Source organism: Maniola jurtina, chromosome 4 (assembly GCF_905333055.1).
Source record: "Maniola jurtina chromosome 4, ilManJurt1.1, whole genome shotgun sequence".
Taxonomy (NCBI): Eukaryota; Metazoa; Arthropoda; class Insecta; order Lepidoptera; family Nymphalidae; genus Maniola; species Maniola jurtina.
The window spans coordinates 7,920,924-7,942,188 of record NC_060032.1 but is presented as its reverse complement, the minus strand read 5'-3'; the positions used below and the strand labels follow the sequence as shown (position 1 = coordinate 7,942,188).

At 35.4% G+C, this 21,265-nt stretch overlaps 3 protein-coding genes across 4 annotated transcripts in view; 2 read left to right on the top strand and 1 right to left on the bottom strand.

Moving 5' to 3' along the window:
* Nucleotides 1-127: 127 nt before the first annotated feature.
* LOC123864443 (probable Golgi SNAP receptor complex member 2) lies at nt 128-8,970 on the bottom strand. The gene is made up of 4 exons (XM_045904867.1): nt 8,648-8,970; nt 8,350-8,455; nt 7,585-7,765; nt 128-503 (listed from the first exon to the last, which is right to left on the bottom strand). Exons 1-4 carry the CDS (start codon nt 8,776-8,778, stop codon nt 295-297), a joined length of 627 nt encoding a protein of 208 aa, XP_045760823.1. The 5' UTR covers nt 8,779-8,970; the 3' UTR covers nt 128-294.
* Nucleotides 1,214-21,265, top strand: part of LOC123864436 (multiple C2 and transmembrane domain-containing protein-like) — a 47,190-nt gene continuing 27,138 nt past the window's right edge. The window contains exon 1 of one of the 2 annotated variants that reach the window (XM_045904855.1): nt 1,214-2,146. In XM_045904855.1, coding sequence (XP_045760811.1) covers nt 2,142-2,146 — 5 coding nt within the window. In that variant the 5' untranslated portion in view covers nt 1,214-2,141. Of the gene's footprint in view, nt 2,147-20,539; nt 20,792-21,265 lie in introns of those variants that run through there. The other variant, XM_045904856.1, reaches the window with a different exon arrangement.
* Nucleotides 9,554-13,535, top strand: LOC123864440 (neuronal membrane glycoprotein M6-b). The gene has a single exon (XM_045904863.1). The coding sequence runs from the start codon at nt 9,721-9,723 to the stop codon at nt 10,468-10,470; it is 750 nt and encodes a 249-aa protein (XP_045760819.1). The 5' UTR covers nt 9,554-9,720; the 3' UTR covers nt 10,471-13,535.

The window sequence follows — 21,265 nt, the reverse complement described above, 5'->3', positions numbered from 1 at the left end:
GTTAACTTATATCCCAGGGACGGGCATAGGCTACTTTTTATCCCGGATAGGTAATCAAAGAGTTCCCACGGATTCCTAAAGATCCATCCGCTTAACCGATTTGTATGAAATGTGGTACTGAGGTGGCTTGCGTCCATGTAAGTGACAAAGACAACTTTTTATCCCGGAAAATGAAACAGTTCCCACGAGATCTTTGAAAATCTAAATCCGCGCGGACGAAGTTGCGGGCATCCTCTAATAATATTATATGTGGCGAATTATTGCGATTCGATTCGACTTCGGCTCGGCGAGCCTTTACACAACATATATGATCACAAGCACAATCACAGCCAATGTGACTAACATTCCGCCGAATAGCACGTATTTGTCTTGGGACACTCGTCTTTCGATTAGTGAAATGGTAGCGTTGGATAGGCCTAGCGTATTGGCCAAGTCTATTATTCTCTTGTGCGCTCTTTTTAGCGTATCTCGGTTGTATCTTAACGTCTGCAAAATATTTGAACCTGTAACAAAGAATGATTAACATTATTTTTAAATTTTTTTATTCGTACTTACTTACTTGGCGCCAACGATAAACAATGGGACATAATTTAAGACGCCAATCCACTACTACGCACCCTGATATACGGTGTACCTAGGTTAGTAGCATCGTCCATTTTGTAGCCAGCATGAGCAGCGTGAGCGTAGAAGATACTAGATTCTTAAAAAATAAACGTAGCGTGTCCGTGCCCGTGCGCAGCATGTACTGGCGCCTTTAAGTTACGCCGTGCATGCACCAGGCCGGACCGCGGCCTGGCTATTAAATAAATAATAATTACAAGCATAAACTAGAGAACAAAAAACAATCGTTTTCACGTCATTATGATATAGGTAGGTAGGTGTGGAATTATTGTATAATTATCACAAGTGCACTAGCAAGTTCAAGGTTTCTCATGGCATTTATTTCCTTATTAAGTCATGACGTAAGTACAATTCTTTGTACTTATTCTTAAAGTTTTTTTTTCATTTTATACGAGTGTATACCTACTAGGTGCATCAAAGCCACGCGACGCATCTTTTCTAAAATAATGTAGATAGTACTAATGTACTATCTACATTATTTTAAAGTAATAGTAATAATAATAATAGTAATAGTAGAGGTAGTAGTAATGTAGATAGTAAGATAATGTAGATACATATATTGATTTAAAATGTTGCACTTACGTAGCCTTGACGTAAAATGTAAAATATTCTGCCGACTGCTTATTATAAAATAATGCTGTTGCCTGCGAATTCCTCCGGGGAAAACCTGCACTCGGGGATAATGTATTTAGCTATCCACGTGGGTATCTACTTATCAGTGAAACAATTTTCAGAATAGGATTAATGTTCTGGAGATTACCCGCTGCAACAAACTTTACTTCTTTGTAGTATTAGTGTAGATTTTTTTTTCTACAATACTATTTTACAGATCCTAATATGAAAACAGTGTGTGAATTGTCCCTATCTGATAGATGAATATAAAACGATAAGCAAATTGACTAATATATTTGATTTATGAACATTTCTGAGTGAGGGGACGTTATAGAGAAAACTCACAAGCAAAATCTAGTTTCTAGACCCAGAGGCTTAGATCGTAAATCGCTAAGCCAGGCCTGGTCAGCAGAGAAGGCAATAAAATAAAGATAAATATGATATAGGCATAAGATAACCACTTCCTGAATCCCAGCTTATTGTTTAGAACAACGACAAGTTTCAATTTTTGTGACTTTTGGTAATTAGTCGTGCTCTCAAGGTCGTATTGTGAGAAAACTAATATCAATGAACTTAAAAAAAAAAAAATCTAAAAACAAAAAGTTTGTGGAGTTATACTTATTAACATAATAATATTCCCTTAGCTTAATACAATGAGCAGACTCATTGCGATGCCTTGAGTTAGCTCCAACACTAAGCATTTGTCTCGTGGATGGTGTATAGAGCGAGTGGTTCTAAACAAACTAAGTTGCACGTACATGTAGTTCGCACAAAAACGTTTGAAAATAATTCACAAACATTGTTTTACGTTGGTATTATACAGTCAGTCAGTCAGTGTTACAAACACAACAAACTTTGAAAGTTACGTGCTGAGTGTCATTGGAATTGTAGCTCTGTGATTGGTCAAAATGTGGTAAGTTGCAAATTTAATATATGGACGACTATTATTAAACTAACTTACCTACGGAGTAAACCAGTCTATAACAATAAATTTTGAAGTAAAAACTTCTTTAGGCGCATTGGGCGATTTTGGAATGGGTAAAAATTTCAAAGTCGCGTCACCGACATGTTAATAGTGCTCGGAGGTAATCTATCGGCACAGATGTAAAAACTAAACAAAAAAATTACTAGTTTTATTTTACAAATTATGAGATTTAAATTTTTGATACCACAGTTGACTTTGAAATCCAAAAAAAAACCACTATTATTTCATAGTTTTATGTTTTCACTTTTGTCAGCAGTCCTCACTCCCCAGTTGCCCATCCACTGCCAATTTTTCAGCATTGGTTTTCATTTTAAGCGAACATTGAATTTTATTAGTAGAAAAAATATGTTTAGACGACCGCTCGCAGTGCAGCGGTGCGAGAATTTACCTTATTATGGTTCCGTAAAAAAGGGTAAAAACAAAACGACCGTCTGTCAGTAACTCTAACGCTATCGACTTGTGAAATAGTTTTAAATAATGCTTGCCCAACCTTATTGAAAATAAAAGTATTCAGATAAAAATACTTGCTATTGCAAAAGGAAAGTGGGGTCACTAATCAATGGGTAGCATTCGAAAGGGCTTCATATTATTATGGTCTACATTCTAAAATAGGTTTTTGTTTCTTTTTAAGCCACTTCATTTTTGAGCTATCACAAAATATGACAAAAAAATACAGTCTCCCCATGTCACTGAAAATTGTGAAGTGGAAAATCTGAAATAATTAAAATCATTATAGATTTATATAAAACAGGAAAAATACTTCAACTAGTAAGTAGTTTAAAAAAAAAATCAGCAATCTTAACTTTTCGGACTCAAATAAAAAGGATTTATTTTTAAGACATTTATTTATGTTTCATTCCAAGCTACGTTACCCTCGGTAGGCAAGTCTGACTCGCACTTGAGCGATATTTTTGTATTTGGTTAATTTTTATGGAACATTATTGGCTTGAGTTCAATTGATTTCTCAAGCTAGGCTGGTTAGAAAACCCTACCGACAAGCTCTTGGTGCAATAAATAATTGTCAGCTCATATCCATGTTTTATCCAATTAAATCTGTCTGATACGCCATCCAATCATTGCTTACTTATTGTTCAAGATCAAATTCAAGATTTATTTCTGTACGCTTGACGCAATACTAGTTTATGATGGGTCACAAAAACATCATTAGCACATATCGTTTTAATGGTCTTTATTCAAAATGTTAAAAGTTAAATCATTTTAATATAATACCCCACAATTCTAGAAATACCTATTTAGTTTTTCAAATTATCTTTAAAACTACTTTAATAACTTCAAAGTTTTTCTTTTTGAACAAAATTATAACCTTGGAGGACGAGTGCATGTTTTTAATGAGTGGAATATAAGAGACTTGTGTAATTAAAATGAAACCTGTATGCAATTCTACATAAGTACACGCAGTATTGCCTACCTAGTGCTTTCGGTTAGAATCCAGATCTAGTGCATCATTTGATCTAGGGCTTATAATTCGATTTTAGTGCCTAGTTCGCAATCTTGAATGTTTCATTTTTATTATTTACTAGCTGATGCCCGCAGCTTCGCCCGCGTGGATTGGTCAGATCCCCTGCAGCATCAGGATTGAGGAGTTGGACTCCAAATTTTTTATAAAACAATGTCGCGAAGTTCCTCTATCGATTAAAAAAGAAATAACGCAAATCGGTTCAGAAATCTCGGAGATTTCGGTGTACATAGGTAGAAAAACACAACTCCCCTTTTGAAAGTCGGTTAAAAAAGTAGCCTATGTTACTCCCTGGTCAATTCTCTACTTGTCTGTGAAAACCCCGTCAAAATCGGTCCAGCCGTTCCGAAGATTAGCCTTTTCAAACAGACAGACAGACAGACAGACAGACAAAAATTTTAAAAAGTGTGATTCAGTGTTGGTATCGTTCAAATAACCATATGAGCTTAATATGAGGTAGTTATTTCGAAATTACAGACAGACACTCCAATTTTATTTATTAGTATAGATTACTTTTGCTTAACAAAAACATACTGACACTCACGATAGTTTAAACATAAAAAAAAACATACTGATTACGCTTATCATAAAAAATCATACCTATAACTTAGATCATTACACATTGCATTGATAGATGCGTTATAAATTTGACGTGTGTATCTGTGTATGTGTCTGTGGCATCGTAACTCCTAAATTAATGAACCGATTTTAATTTAGTTTTTTTTATTTGAAAGGTGGCTTGATCGAGAGTGTTCTTAGCTATAATCCAAGAAAATCGGTTCAGCCGTTTGAAAGTTATCAGCTCTTTTCTAGTTCTTACTGTATATAACCTTCACTTGTCGGGGATGTTATAAATTTTTAATTTACACTTTTGCTTTGTTATCTATTGAAAGATAAACTAACAAGCAAACACACTTTCGCATTTATAATATTATACTAGCTGATGCCCGTGACTTCGTTCGCGTGGATAGGTATAGGTTTTTAAAAATCCCGTGGGGACTCATTGATTTTCCGGTATAAAAAGTAGTTATTGTGTTAATCCAGGGTATAATGTATCTCCATTCCAAATTTCAGTCAAATCCGTCCAGTAGTTTTTGGGTGAAAGAGTAACAAACATACACACAAAAATATTACTGTGAGTGTGAAGTTGTGATTGTTTTACCTATTAATGATTGTACACGCGTAAATTACGTTTGCTCTCAAGTGATATCTTGCAGTTGTTGACTTCGCGCTTGATGTGGGTCGAACGAACCCTTGAATGTTAAGGTCTACTAGTTGAATAAAGTTAAACCGCATTGCATGGCAGGTTTTCTAACTGCATTAATCAGAAGTGGATCGGGTCGAGGTGGGACAGTCCTCAAGGAAATCACGGATTTGCTATAAACTCTAAAACAAGTTAGCCTATTGGCATATATAGGGACATAATAATATAGTACTGCAGTTCCACTTGACACCTACGCATTTGTTATTTGTTGTGGGTAGGGCTGATGAGTGAATGAGCACATAATGCATGACAGCCATTATGACAGCATTACCATCGGTAGTGCAAGAAGGTATACCTGGTAGGTTCCCTTATTTAGGGATATAATAATATATCATTGCAACGTAAAAAGTTAAAAAACCTGTGGGATAGTTAACGAAAGCCATATTTTGATAGTCTTAGGATTGGAATAATTTTAAGTAGGTATGAGTTACTACAGAAAAAAAAAAAAACCTCGACCGAACGAAATCTCGGGTAAAGTTAATAACATAAGTTTTCAAGCGTGATAATGCTGATTCGTTTTTGATAATCGTGCAAAATAATTTGAAATAATGTTTCGTATTTTTCCTTATAAGTAACATTTGTAGGTATCAGGATGTACCTAATTATCTTTAAATTAATATTGTATTGGTAATAAAACCAGGTGATATACCTACTGTCGCATCAGCAAAATGACTACGGAAACCTGAAAAACCTTTTACACTGATCATCATCTTGTGAAAGTGAACACAAAGCGTTTGCGGATTTTTTTTGGCCTGAAACTATTTCGAATGCAGGAGCCCTACTACACACTTTTTTTTTCTCTCTCGTCTGGCTTTACAAAGATTAGCCAATGTCAAGTTTGTAGTTATTTTTCCCCTTTCAGTCAGTCACGCTTTCCAGTCAGTTTTAACAAAAAAAAAAACACTCCAAAAAGGCAGAGCCAGCCCGCCAGCTAACACCAACACAGACGAAGTCTACTACACACTTTCGTATTTATAAGTATTATTAGTATGGAAATATAGATTGTATAATAATAAACTTGTAGGTCGACTGCAACATAAATTATTGACCTATACTTAAACCTTTAATATCCGACGTTTTTTCGCTTGTACTTGGTCTTATTGTTCAGATAATAATTATCTGACCAGTTTATTTATGCGATTAAGGATCACGCAGCTAGTTTTAACTATTTTTAACCGAGTTCAAAAAGGAGAAGTTTCACAATTCGATGTGAATTTTATAAGAATGTACAGCGTACTGATTTGTCAAAGATATGATATCGCAATAAAATAAAATAAAAAGATTTTGGATCGATTCGGGTGATTTTGAAGGTGGTAAAGGATGCCGCATTCTTCGATGCGCCTATGATAAGTCAACGGCAATTACCTTGTCGTTTTCTTTGCTAGTATTATTACAATATGACTACAGGCAATCATCAATAAATGTTGTATACTTTTATCCATACTAAAATAACCAAAAATATATTAATATCCACCGCTACACAACGCTTAACGGTGAAGGAAACATCGTGAGTAAACCTGCTTGCCTGAAAGTTGTACAAATGTTCTCAGTCTGTGAAGTCGACAATCTGCACTTGATCAGCGTGGTGTACTATAGCCCAGCCCTTCTCATTCTGAGGAGACCCGTGCTTAGTAGTGAGCTGGCGATAGATTGATAATGACATTAAAATTACTTATTATATTATAACATATTGACTTCTTTTTCCACCACGTTAAACACTTTCTTGCCAAAATAAAAAATTCGCGGGATTTCGCGGGAAATTTCTTTCTCATTAGAAATTGGTGCTCGTTAAAAACAGTGTGGAGATAGCTAAGTCAATAAGCTATGTAATATTTAAGAAATTCGCTTCCATTCCCTTGCAATGTAAATAAGCCTAAGCGTTATCTATTTATTATATAATATTTGATTGTTATTATCATTGCATCAATATTCTATCAGAATAAGGATTGCTTAACTGCCCATGCTTTTTAAATTGATGTCATCATAACTTCAATAATTTGATTACATTAAAATTGCTCAAAAGTGATATTTTGAAATCATTTCAAAGGCTCAAATGTAACTTTTCATGTTAACGATAACTGTATTTAGTATGGACGGGAAACTTACGGGAAATTGTCGTGTTTAATATTTCAGTTCGATTTTGGCATATTGACGCACAGGTCATTATTTACTTAAAGCTATACTCAGTACTGTTAACAGTGTGACCTCAGTTAACTTAGTAGTTGTGGTATGCTCCTCTAGGAAGAGGCCTCTGATCTTAGTGTTCTGGGATTTTCTTAGACTTATACATATAATGTTATAATGGTTTAACAACACAATAATGTAAAAAAACTGTATTCACAAAAAAATTTATCATGGTATAAAAAACCAAGTTGAAATTGGTGTAGGGATCACAAAACAAGTTCTTCCAATCTATTCCAACGCAGTGTTCAGACGGTTACGTTGTCATTTGTGACAAGTTCAATAAGACAACACTCAATACAAACTTTAACTGTAAAAACATTATTCATTTTTGTACATCTGGAACTGAATTTTTTATGGGTATCAAACCTTTTCTTTTTTTCTTTTCTAATAAGAAAAGTATCCAATGATTCAGACTTTAAAAAATACACAAATATACCATACCTGTATGTATCATATCATCAACATTTCTGTGAGAATTCTGTAAAGAGTTTTGTTCTTGTGCCAAATAGTCAACAGTGATCTCTGTGTGGTCATGGCCAAACCTTCTGCTCAGTAACTGTTCCCTCTCAACTTTCTCTTGCTCACGTCTGCGCCTTTTGTTTGAAGCATTATTTAGAGATGCCTGCAATTAAAGATTGAACTTTTTTTTTATTCATATAAAAGCCAACCCTTGACTGCAATCTCACCTAGTGGTAAGTGAAATGCAGTCTAAGATGGAAGCCGGCTAACCTGGAAGTGGTGTGGCAGTTTTTATTTAACCCATACCTCTTTGCTTCTATAGCTTTGTTTTATAGGTTCTTATTAATTTAAGTGATACGAAAGTATGAGTGCCACCTGTTGTGCTTATATCCATTTATTATTGTTTATAATATTGTGTGTTATTTAAAAAATATTTCTTTAGATTTACAATATGTTACTAGCAGAGATCTCTTATAGAGATAAATGCTTCCCTGTCCACTTTTTCTCTTCATTGTTACAACTTTCTGATACAAAATATAAAATATATATACATACTCAATTAAGCAAGCTACTTATACTTAAAAATTAATTGTGTTTAACTTATAGCTGGTAATAGTTTCAGTCTCCAAACAGTAACATGTACATCCATCAGTCTATTTCTTAGTTTTCAAGAAATGTATGATTTACATAAATTATACAATGCTGTACAAAACTTTTCAACAAAATACTTTAATTCAAATTAGATACCTGAATATGTTTATTATCATATTTTAACTGGTCAACTCTCATTTTCGCCATTGCTCTTTGATTAATTGGTGTCTTGAATACCAGAACATCTAACCTTTCACAGTTTCTGAAATGTAAAGTACATACATTGGAACAACTATCGCACAGCATTAATTGTTATTTACGATTACATACAAGTGAATAAAGACCAAATAAAATTAAATTCAAAGAATCTGATGTAATATTCATAAAACCATTTATAAAAGAAAAGTAAATAAGTAGGTACTAAGTAATAAAAAACGATGATACAAGAACTTACGCACTAATGGTATTAATTTTCGATTGAATCGCGTTTTCTATATTTTCCCAATCTGGATCGCTCTCCAACTTATGGAACAAATTGGATGTTTCCTGTATTAGTTGACTCGTTTGATGATACAAGGTCTCCATTGTTCATATAAAAAGCTTGATCACCATAACAATTTATTTATATTATAAATGTGGCTAGTTGGTTACTATTTTCTCTTTATTTATTCTTATAAAATCAAACATTAAGAACAAAATTCCAAAATTGTTTACAATGTAACAAAATTTGACAAGCGGCGAGACTGAGTACGTAGGTAATGACGTGACGTCTGACCACAGAATCACAGCACAGAATACTTGTACTCCGTCTGACGCATAGACAATGGTTTGACCATGGTCTGGTGGCAACATTGGTCTGACGTACTAGTAGTACTCTAAAATTGTCATTTTTACGTGGTACGCGTTTTACTTGACCACTTGGCGCTAATAATGTGTAACTTGGCGTTTGCACTTGGCACTTGGATGGTACAAGCACCATAATACACAACCATCACAACGTGACACAGGTGGGCCGGGGCATGGCGGGGCAGGCCGTTCAAGCAGTCTTCATTATTTCAATACTCATGCAGAATAATATTGATTATTTAAGACAGTAAAAAGAAGATTGTAGTTCAGCGTTCGCGTTCGCGCTGTTGAAACTCAGTTTTTGCAGATGATTAAATTTTTTTATATTTTTATACCACTATTTCTATTGAGCGCGTCGAGTCACAATATTTATCACGTTTTTAATGTTACCCATGACGACCGTGTGTACTTGGCTAGACTTGGCTGCGTTAGTACGTATTATGGCTTTTATGGTTGACATTGACACCCAACAGCATTGTACTCTATGCCCTGTCTACGTCTATGCTCGACAGTTTGACTTGAGTCTTGACATGTTTGACAGATTTTTGACTCATTGGCGATTTTCGAAAGTTATTTTAAAAATAAACCTCGCGAATTCGTAATCTAAAAGTTAAACTCTGAAAGTGAATTTTGAAAATTTACAATAGTTATAAAGTGAAATAAGAGCTAAACAGAAATACAATGGGTGACGGATGTCAAAGATGCCTTACGAGGGTTCCTCACGCCACCCTAATAGCCACAATAATGTGCTGTTTGGGCGTGGGGGTGTTTTGTGGTACAATGTATCGAGGTTCTGCGCTTTCGATATTAATGTTTGACGAAGTGTTTCACTTTCGATTGATTTGGATTGAAGCGCTTCAAATGATTTTCATCGTAGGCAGTGCTTGCATGGCGGCGTTAGGATTCATGTTGCTGTGCCTCGGATGTCTCACGACAGGTGCTACGAGACAAAAGGTATACCGGGCGTGGAGAGCCCGTGTCGGCGGCCGTATATCATGCGCAGTCTTCATGATTATTACATACATACTAACATTCGTATGGTTAATATTACTTGGCTTTTTAGTTATAACAACATTCCTTTTCACGATATTCTGGAAACTCTGTTCGAAGCCGAAAAACATCGAACTATCGACTTGCATTGACTTTACCCAATTCGATTTCATGTTTCCGTCATCTGTAAGGCAAGAAGATTTAAGGATTTGTGAGGCGCACAAGATAAAGCTATTTTGTAAAGATTATGTGGAGAAAGCTGAGTTTATGTTTATCCTGGCTATGGTGTCATGCTTGCTTGTGATATTGAGCTTGGTGCATTACTTGATGTGCTTATCTGCGAATTATGCACATATCCGAGACCATGAGAAGTTCCAGGAGTTGCAGGAGCTCCAATATCTCACCAACCCAGACTTACACGCTTCTAAGGATAGATTCTAGTATATGGCCCGTGCGCCATTGCTGCGCTCGCTCGAAGCCACTACCAAGATGTGACAAAGCAGAAAAGTAACTGCATTTTAAAATGTCATATTTGTGTTCACAGATCAAAATTAAACATCAAAAGACTGATATTTTGTGAATGATGATAAAACTGCCAGAACCCAGCAGTAAACATTACACATCAAGCTTTAGATAACCAGCAGCTATGCTTTGTGTTAAGCTCAATGTGTAATATTTAATGTAGGTTGCTGTAAATTGATTACTGTTTTTTATATATTTGAAACCCAATGTATTTCTTTTTATTTCTTGCTGCAACATAACATTCCTTTAAGTTTACATTGTTAAACAATATTTTGACAGAATTTTATTTACGTAATTAAATTTAGTTATTGACTATGGTAAGCATTACTGTATTAAATTTTTGTTTATTTACACAGTCCAGTTCTCTTTGTTAGAATGTAAGTAGGTTAATATTGATATGTGTTTGATCTAGATTCCTCCATTTTCAGTTCAAGTTTAATGATAAAAGTTGCATCTAACTACAAATTATTGAAGTCCTCTTGCATATCAGATGTAATAAAAGGCCAAGTGGGCTACACTTACAGCAATACTTCTGTGAATTAAAATTAACAAACTATTATACTCTACTTGTGCAACCAATTTTGCTCTTATTTATTTATTTGTGTATTAGCTTAAAACTAAAACTTATACAATAAAACAATGTGCATGGAGGACACTTTATCACTACTGGATAAATTTCTTCCTAAAATGTTTAAAAATTAAATTTTGATGATGCTCAAAGTGTAACGTAACTAACATAACTTTAACTGTCTGATGTGCAACTGGTGCTTATTATCTTTTTTATTGTGTTACAATACAGAAAGTTTAAAATTGAAGCATTGTTATTGTATATTTTGGTAGTATTTATACAATAGAATGAAAATTTTTGAAGGAATTGGTAGTGGACTCTTTTAATATTGTAGTTGTAAGGTGTTTTAGGTAAAAGTAGTGAAGAGATATCCTCTCACAACGAAAGACAGCAGTTATATTATGTAATTAAAGCACATTATTTCTTAACCTACTTTTATTATGAAATAATGGGCAATATCTCTCAAATGTTTTTTGATACAAAATCATTAGATATGTTTTCTCTAAGAAATTTTTCTAAGTATACTTGCAGTAGTTTTTGATAGGATAAGAATATGTTTTCAAGCCAACTTGAATCGTGATTCCCAATTAATTGTTCAATGTTTAGTACAATAAAATATAGATTAAGAGCTGCACAAGATTTATATAACATAGCTGTAAGTTTTTAATATTAGTGGTCAATTATGACAATCTATGACTTCATTATATTGGTAGGTATAAAGTCAATCTTTTGAGACATATTTTACAAGCTTAGATTTTGTGAAGCAAATTGAATTTTATACAAGAAAATTCCCACCTAAATTTAAAATTGCAGCAGCTATTTATATTTGATAAGACTTTATTTTGGTGCAGTGATACTTAGGTATTTTTATTTATTAGCTATAAAACTAGGAACTTTCATTTTTGACATAATAAGTATATTGGTTTGATTCATATTAATCATATCAGTTTATATAGTTGTGATTCATCCCAGTGCAGTTTTGTATGGCCACTTCTGTTATATCAGTTTATTTAATCAACTGCTTAATTGCAATTTAAGTACTGATATGATGTCTACTCCACGATCAACAATTTAGTATAAACTGCATCAAAACTTAATGCAGTTAACTTACTGTTGAGTAATTATTTTTAGTAAAATTTTAAAAATAATATTAGAATAATGGTTTTTAACTGACTAATTACTGACTTGACTGTTAAAACGAAATAATTTTGATGAGTTATGACTATTGTGGTTACAATTTAAATCTTCTCATTTCTTCAAAAATCCATTAATTGCAAAAAATTATCAAGTACAGTTTACAGCTATAAACTCTTCAAGAGAATTCTGTATTATATAAAACTCTGGTCTTGACCAGTTCATAGTAGTTGGATATTGTCAAGACAACTCATTAGAACTCAGTTCATAGTTGGAGTCTGTTGTACTTGATGATTTTTGCAAGTTAACCGACGATTTTGTACTGTCCTCATGTATATCACTAAAAGTTCTATCATTAAAAGTTTTTTATCCTAACCATTACTTTAAACCTAAATAATATGATGTCTTAGAAAATCTGTGGCCTATTTTCTAGAATTTTTAACGAAACTTTCACCTATGCTTAAATACAATTTTTATCAAGCTTTATTCTAGCACTATACATACATTTAAAAGTGTTGTTTTCTAAAGATAAAATTTAGGAGGATGTAAATATTTTTTACCTGTGGAAAACATACCACCAGCACAAAAATTACTGAAAAAGAATAAAAATATTCAATTATCTTGGTTATCAACCAAATAAAGTTACATCCTGCTAAAACTTATTTTATGGAAATAAAACACATCACAAAACGTTTAGAATATTACATTTAAGATTTTGTACTAATATTAATCTATAGTTATAAGAAATAAAAAGAAAATATGATTAGCATGGCTAAAGATGACGAAAACAGAAAAAATAATTTGGTATTGTTCATTATCGTTAGGGTTTTTTTTTTAAATCTCGCCCAGTAAGTACCTACCTACGTTTCGTTAGTATGAATTATAATATAATAAAAAATCTAAACTACACATCTACCGTCAGCGTTGCGGTGAAAACTGCGAAATAAACGAAGCTACGTAGGTAGGTGGAAAAAATATGTTATTGAAACTCACAGAAAATTAGATTGTGCAAACTTGTACTAAGTATTCAGGGAACTAACTTTACATATTGATTACTTGTATTATAACGTTAACTACAATATAAGTAATCACATAGTGGGCCACTTGTATGCCAGATTGTATTTTACTAGGCGACCGATATCTTTGTTACGGTTACTTTATCAATTAATAGTTACATACATACTTTAGATAATATATTCTTGGTGTTATTATTACCTGCTAGTATTTTTGTAGCTACTATGTACGTCTTAAGTTTTATAAAAATTAAAAATTTCGTTTTTAATTGGATGTTTTTAATTTATTAGCTGTAGTAGCTAGTTAGATTTACATAAGAAAATATTTTTCTCTTCAGCAAATAATATGAAGGCGCCCTAAACGAAAATTGGCCCGTGCAGATCGAACCGACTATTGCGAGTAGGATGAGATTGCACTACGAATTTGCTCAGACTGTTAAAACAAACTCAAGAGACTGTTAAAACCAAACGAAGCGAAAATTGTACGTCTATGGTTAAAACGGTGATAGCGCTGACATAATATATCTGTCTCGTTTTGACTGAAGCTTAAGTCTGAGCACAGTCAGAGTGCGCTCTATAGATCCCACCCTTAGTATCATGCTAGTCCAACCACGTAGTTACCTACCAGCCGTCTCACCATCCCTTCAAAGCCTAATTATTCAAACTATAACGTATAGGTACCTATGTTCGCATATGGACAGCTTTTACAGGGTAGGTACAATGTCATGTGTCAGTGCTATAATTTGCGAGGATTAGAAGCAGCACAAATAAAAGAAATGATCTTATGTACTTATTTATACTATTCGTAAATATACCTAGGTCGACCTCTGTTTCAAAAAGTCCTTGCCTTCTGGCTCTAGGGTCAATCTCAATTAGAGTCCATTAAGTCAGCTTGGAGTGAGTAGGTAAGTAGGTATATATCTATATGAGTACTACGCTAGATTTTAGGTACAATACGGGAAATACCTACATCTCATATTAATTTTTCTATTTGTTGCAATAGAAATACACATTTTAATTGAAAATTTTAACTCTCTATCTATTACCACTATTACGGTTCACAAGATACAGCCCGCCACAGACAGACGAACGAACGGATATTCTGAGGCTTATTGATAGGGTCTCGGTGACACTTTTCGGATACGGAACCCTAAAAACGCACCGAATTGTGAACATCCTCCTTTTTTATAAATCTGATTGTAATCTTATTATAATCCGTTGCAACTGACAGTTGATTGCAACTATTTTTTATTTACCTCTCTTATCTACTCAATATGCTACAAGATGGCGTTAGTTGTAATAATGTTTATTGTTTTCCTATAATTATATCCGCCGTCCTATAATCAAAAGCCGTTATACGAAAAAAAAAATTGATTTATTGGGGAAAATACATGGAAATTTATTTTCAAAAACTAGGTAAATAAGTACCTAATGTTTCTAAAAAACAATGCTACCTAGCTAAAAACCTTAGTCCTACCTACGTAGACATTCTTTAGAAACATTAGTTTTTGAAAATTTTGTACCACATTTTTTGGTACAAAAAATATTTCTTACACTGAACGGTTTTTTAGTTAATATTGCTCCACTCCTCATCCTCCACTATCCGGCGTTCGGCGTGTTGCGTGGTGACGATCGGTCGTGTTCGTAGTTCTGTCGTAGTTCAGCGCATACGCATAGTGATCACAGATAAAAATGAATTTCTGACGTATGGTCCAATCCATAAGCGATGGCGGGCCAGATCATTGTGGACGAGTTTTTATGTTTCGTACAAAACAAAATAGATTTTTTAGATGAGCTTAGTATCATACAAATCTGTGCTACTAACTATACCGATGTGGAAGTAGAAACTGGCAAAAGTACCCTATACAGTGTATGCACCCACGACTTGAGAAACATTCATCGTAAAGGTGACGACAAGAAGAAGAAATGCATCAAAGATGTAATCAAGCTGTTGAAGGAAGTGGATCCGAACAGTTTACCGAATTTTGTGGCACGGGATCTGAGTCGGCTTCCTCCGGTATCCTTTGATCACGTAGACGTCACTCGATTACTAAAGGATATGGCACTTATGAAAACCGAGCTCATGGAGCTTAAGGCGCAGTTTATTACCGAGCTCAAGGAAATCCGCATGTCATGTCAAGAGCGCACAGAAAATAATAAAAGTATTCCCCGGACATCGGACTTACTGGAGAGAACAAATTCCACCTCACCACCCAAAAACACGCCGCTGCCGCTTGTGAATACACCACGCCCTACACTTGGACATGACGAAGTTGCATTAAGTTTGCATACACCGACATATCGGGATATTGTACACATTAGGAATAGCTTGCATCAAACGAAAGGCGCCCGTATGCCAAGTACCAATTCGGGTGATGTTCGCATGACTGCGAATCGCTCGGTTGCACGCGACTTACCGCCTGAATCTGTAGGTATATCGAAGAATTATATTGACGATGAGTTTATAATGGTTGAGAACAAAAAACGAAAACGAAAACTGACGAATATGAGAGGGACTTATTCAGATCAATGTAAAATACAAGTTGCTGACCCGGAATGCTCCATTTATATCTCTCGCGCCTTGAAAACTGTAACAGAGGCCAACATTGAGGAACATATCCGCGACATGGGCCAGAAGTGCCTCAGTGTTGAGCGTCTGGCACAGCATAGAGAAACTTCGTTTAACTCCTTCAAGGTTAGGATACACGCAAGTAATTTGAATACATTTTTAGATGCCAATTTTTGGCCTAAAGGTTTGGTATACCGGCGGTACAAGGAACGGCAATTTCGAGACGTTTTAAAATAACACAATATGGGAAGTACGACCACAACAAATATTACATTAGCTACTTTTAACTGCCGTTCTATTAAAAGATCTGCCGAACAGATTAAGAAATTGTGTTTGAATGTTGACATTTTAGCCTTGCAGGAGACTTGGCTCCTCCCCCATGACTTGGGATTTGTGAACGAGCTCAGTCAGCAGTTCAGTTGTTTCGCAAAGTCTGCGGTGGATACCTCGGCAGGGATACTAAAAGGCCGACCATACGGGGGACTCGCGTTGATGTGGCGTAAGTCACTCTTCCCCAGTGTTTCTATAATAGACTGTATCAGTGACAGATTGGCGGCAGTACTAATTGATTTGGGCGGACGCCATATCCTTGTGATGAGCGTCTATTTACCATATGATGATGGTAGCGAAGACAGTCTCGCAGACTTTATAAGTTGTTTGGGAAGCATTGAAGCCGTGATCAGTGACCATGATGTTGAAGCTGTCTACGTGCTGGGTGACTACAATGCACATTGTGGCACCAGATTCGGGAACGAGCTATTCGCCTTCTGCACAGACCATTCACTCGTGTGTGTTGACACTGAAATTCTGGCTCCGGGTTCGTTTACACATGTTAATGATGGTAGTGGGTCTAAGCGTTGGTTAGACCACTGCATTGTGACAGCTGCTGCGCGTGCGACAGTGATATCCGCGTGTGTGGATCTTGGAGTGTACTGGTCAGATCATTTTCCTCTTTTGATTACATGTAAAATGAATGTACTTCCAAAGAAAATTGCCATATCTACAGAAAATAAGTTACTATCTGGTGTGTATTGGGGTAATAGGGATGTAAACCAAACTAGTCTATTTAATACGTACTGTTGTGATAATTTAAGTGATATTAGTATATCTAGTCATTTTTTAAACTGTATAGACTGTAATTTTAGTAATTTCAATATATGTGATGCCCATTTGTTTAAATTAGATGATTATTATGACGTTATTGTTAAGATTTTACAAGAAGGTGCCAAAAGAAGTGTTTGTCGCGATGTTCCGGTGAAGCATAAAAAAGTACTAGGGTGGAACTACCACGTTCGAGAGAGTCACCAAAGAGCGAGGTATTACTTCCAACTTTGGTTATGGTACGGTAAACCTCAAACTGGTGAGGTTTATAATAACATGGTACAGAGCCGTAAAGTTTTTAAAAATAAATTGAAATGGTGCCAAAATAACGAGGATCAAATCAGAATGGATATGTTGGCCTTACATCAGCGAGACAAAAACTTTGTTAAATTTTGGAAAGACACAAAACGCCTCAACTATAAATCAAATCTACCATTGAGTGTTGACGGTGTCCAAGACCCAAAGCTGATTGCTGACTTATTTTCGCATCATTTCAAACTGGATCCATTACCTGCTCTAAGTACAAAATGTGCATCTATGCCCAGTGGAAAAATGATTTTAAACGATGGACAATCGCATCGTTACTCACCTGACGATGTGGCTAAAGTAGTATTGACAATGAAAAGAGGTAAGGCCCCAGGATATGACGGACTGAGCCTGGAGCACATTTTGTATGCAGGCGAAAAAATTTTTTGCTTATTGGCGGAACTGTTTACCTTATGTATAAACTCAGGTTATTTGCCTAAAAACCTTATGAGAACTGTGGTAGTTCCTGTCCCAAAGAATAGGACCGGTGATCTTTCCAGCCTCAAAAACTACAGGCCGATTTCTTTAGGTACCATTATAGGCAAAATACTGGAAAGAATAATTTATTCTGATGTAAATCAGAACATTAGGATTGATGACGCGCAGTTTGGTTTTCGTCCTGGGCTCTCAACAGATTCGGCTATCTTTAGTCTCAAATCGATAGTTAACTATTATACGAATAGAAACACATCCGTATACGCATGCTTTCTGGATCTCAGTAGAGCTTTTGACCTGGTAAACTATCAGTTACTATGGCAAAAACTTATTAAGTCTAATGTATCGCGTAAGACGGTAGATCTGTTGAGATACTGGTACGAGAACCAAACTAATTTTGTGAAATGGGGCGACGCCGGCTCTAATGATTATAGATTAGAATGCGGCGTGCGTCAAGGAGGATTGACCTCTCCGGACCTCTTCAGCATTTATGTTAATGATCTGATTGAGGGACTTAGAAATACTAGAGTAGGTTGCCACATAGGTACAACGTGCATTAACAATATCAGCTATGCTGACGATATGGTACTTCTAAGTCCCTCAATCAGGGGTCTTAGACGACTACTCAACATCTGTGAACAATATGCTAGAGATCACGGCCTTAAATATAATGTTAAAAAGACGCAGATGATGGTTTTCCGTGCAGGCAAGGGCCCGGAGAGGATCCCGTCGGTTTTCTTAGATGGAGTTCCTGTAGAAAGGGTGGCGCAATTCAGGTATCTGGGGCATATTTTAACTGAGGATCTACGTGATAACCAAGACATGGAACGAGAAAGAAGGGCTTTGTCTGTTCGGTGCAACATGCTCGCACGCAGATTTGCGCGGTGTAGTTCTGAGGCGAAGCTGACACTGTTTAGAGCATATTGTCAATGCTTTTACACGTGTCAGCTTTGGGTCAACTGCACCGCAAGTGCACGTAGCAGCATCAGAGTGCAGTATAATAACGCATACCGTATTCTGATGAAACTGCCTAAATACTGCAGCGCGTCGGGCATGTTCGCTGACGCCAAAGTGCCCGATTATTTCGCGATTATTAGATCTCGGGTTGCGGCTTTCTGGTTCCGCATCCGCAATTCTCAGAACGAGATCCTCAGGGTATGCTCTGAGTGTCCTGAAAATCGCATACCGAAGTACTGGCTTGCCGTGCATCGTGGCAACAACCGTAAATAATTTTTAATTTTTATTTTACTCTTGTATTCTATTCTATTTTATTTTATTTTATATTTAAGAAATGGGTGTAAAAAAAAAATTGCCTGAAAATAAACTATTATTATTATTATTATTATTATATATCCCTCCGTTCGTCCGTCCGTCTGTCTGTCAGCGGGCTATATCTCGTGAACCGTAAAATGTAGGTAGAGAGTTGAAATTTTCACGGAAGGTGTATTTCCATTGTCGCTATTACAAAAATCACTTCCCATATTATAATTGGTTTGTCCTTCAATCACGTCGCAACGGATCGGCTTGATTTTTTGCATGGGTAGAGTTAATGACCTGGAGACTGGAGAGTGACATAGGCTACTATTTATCCTGGAAAATCAAACATTTCCCACGGAATATTCGAAAACCTAAAACAACGCGAACGAAGTGGTGGGCATCAGCTAGTTAATACCTAATGAAAATTTCAAAATGGGTAACATGATAATTAACAAAAATTAAAAACAAGTCCGAGTCACACTTGGCCGACTATTTTTGACAATTCATATTACTTCGACTTACGCTTGATAGTGGGATAATGAAAACAATACGCGGAGAAGACCCGAATACTATTATACAGCTATTGATATTACAATTTGAATTACGTAAATTGTTTTCGTACTTAAGTCTTAAAGAAAAAAACCATTAACTTAATTTTAGTCGTGAATAACAAGAGAACTGAAGAGGCCAGAATGTTTCGCTAAAAATCTCTGATGTGTGTCAATCTACCGACTCCAGTCTGCAACATTTTCACGGTCAATCCGTTGAACAAATTTTGACGAAAGGTACAAAGATAGCCTGCCCAAGGACGCACAATTTATTTTTACATTTATGCTACTTTTTGTCCTGGAAAATCAGAGTCCTCACGGAATTGTTCAATACCCTAGAAGTTGGAGGTTCATCTTTTTGATACACAGATAGCTTACTTTGCGAAGACGAGTATTAGCCTACTTTTATCCTAGAAAATCAAAAAACTCCCACGGGATTTTTAAAAAACCGCCAAGTGCGAGTCAGACTCGCGCACTGAGGGTTCCGTACTCGGGTATTTGTTCCAACATTTGCAGGATAAATCAAAAACTATTATACATAAAAATAAATAAAAATCTGTTTTAGAATGTACAAGCAAAGCCCTTTCATATGATACCCCACTTGGTATAGTTATCTCACTTTGAAAATTGAAACACATTTTAATTTGTTTTAAATGATGTGACCACAAATTCGCGGTTTTTAGATTTATTCCTGTACTTGTGCTATAAGACCTACCTACCTACCAAATTTCATGATTCTAGGTCAACGGGAAGTACCCTATAGGTTTCTTGACAGCCACGACGGACAGACAGCAGACAACAAAGTGATCCTATAAGGGTTCCGCTTTTCCTTTTGAGGTACGGAACCCTAAAAACCTAAATCTAAATGGGCTAAGCCTCGGGAACCATCTAGTTAGTGTGGAATAAACAAATAAAACCGCTATTTACATAACCGTGATATAGATTATCAAGAAAAATCAAAATAGGTACACAACGGTGACGTTGAATTTGTAAATAATTTATGCGACTACATTAGTTTATAAAGTCCAATTTCAATGTGTCACCAGTTTATGTTCTAGTAAATGGCGAAGCGGTGTGAGAAAATCGTTTTTCTTTTGTATAATTACAAAATATTTGCTTTCGCCTTTTCTTTTCTTAGTCATTCCAAACATAAATATATGGGTACCTAGTGTTTACATATGGATATGAATCCGTGATACAAAAAAATGATTCGAGGAACCGCAAGGTGGATTTCCCTTGGTCGTACGGCTTGTTCTCGCTAACTCAGTCATTTGTGTACCTCGGTAACGATCGCGTCCACTTGACAGAGGTATGTACGCTCCATTGCATTCGAATTTAAATCGATTTTTAACGATCGATTCTTTAATTTATCAATTAAAGTGCCATCATTATATAATTTATTAATGACCAATTAAGTTTTTGACCCGAATAGGCCGCTAAACTTTGAACGTAAGACGATTTACTTAGTGATCATTTGGATGTCGCAACGTATTGTTTTCCTGAAAAAATATAACCTCAAGTACCCATCTATCGTTTAACAAAGCTGAAATATTTATTAAATATATACTTAAATAATATTATTTTAAAATAGTGAAAAACATGTGCATACCAACAGGTACGCGTTAATTTATTATCTTTAATGCGATATTCATTTATTCACCTTTTTTTAATTATTAGCGATCTATTCATGTAAAGTGATATTATGTCCTTCAAAAAGAAATGGTCGTTTAGGACAAAAGTTCAACTCGAATTAAATGCACCGGAGTGTCCTGCAGATACTAGT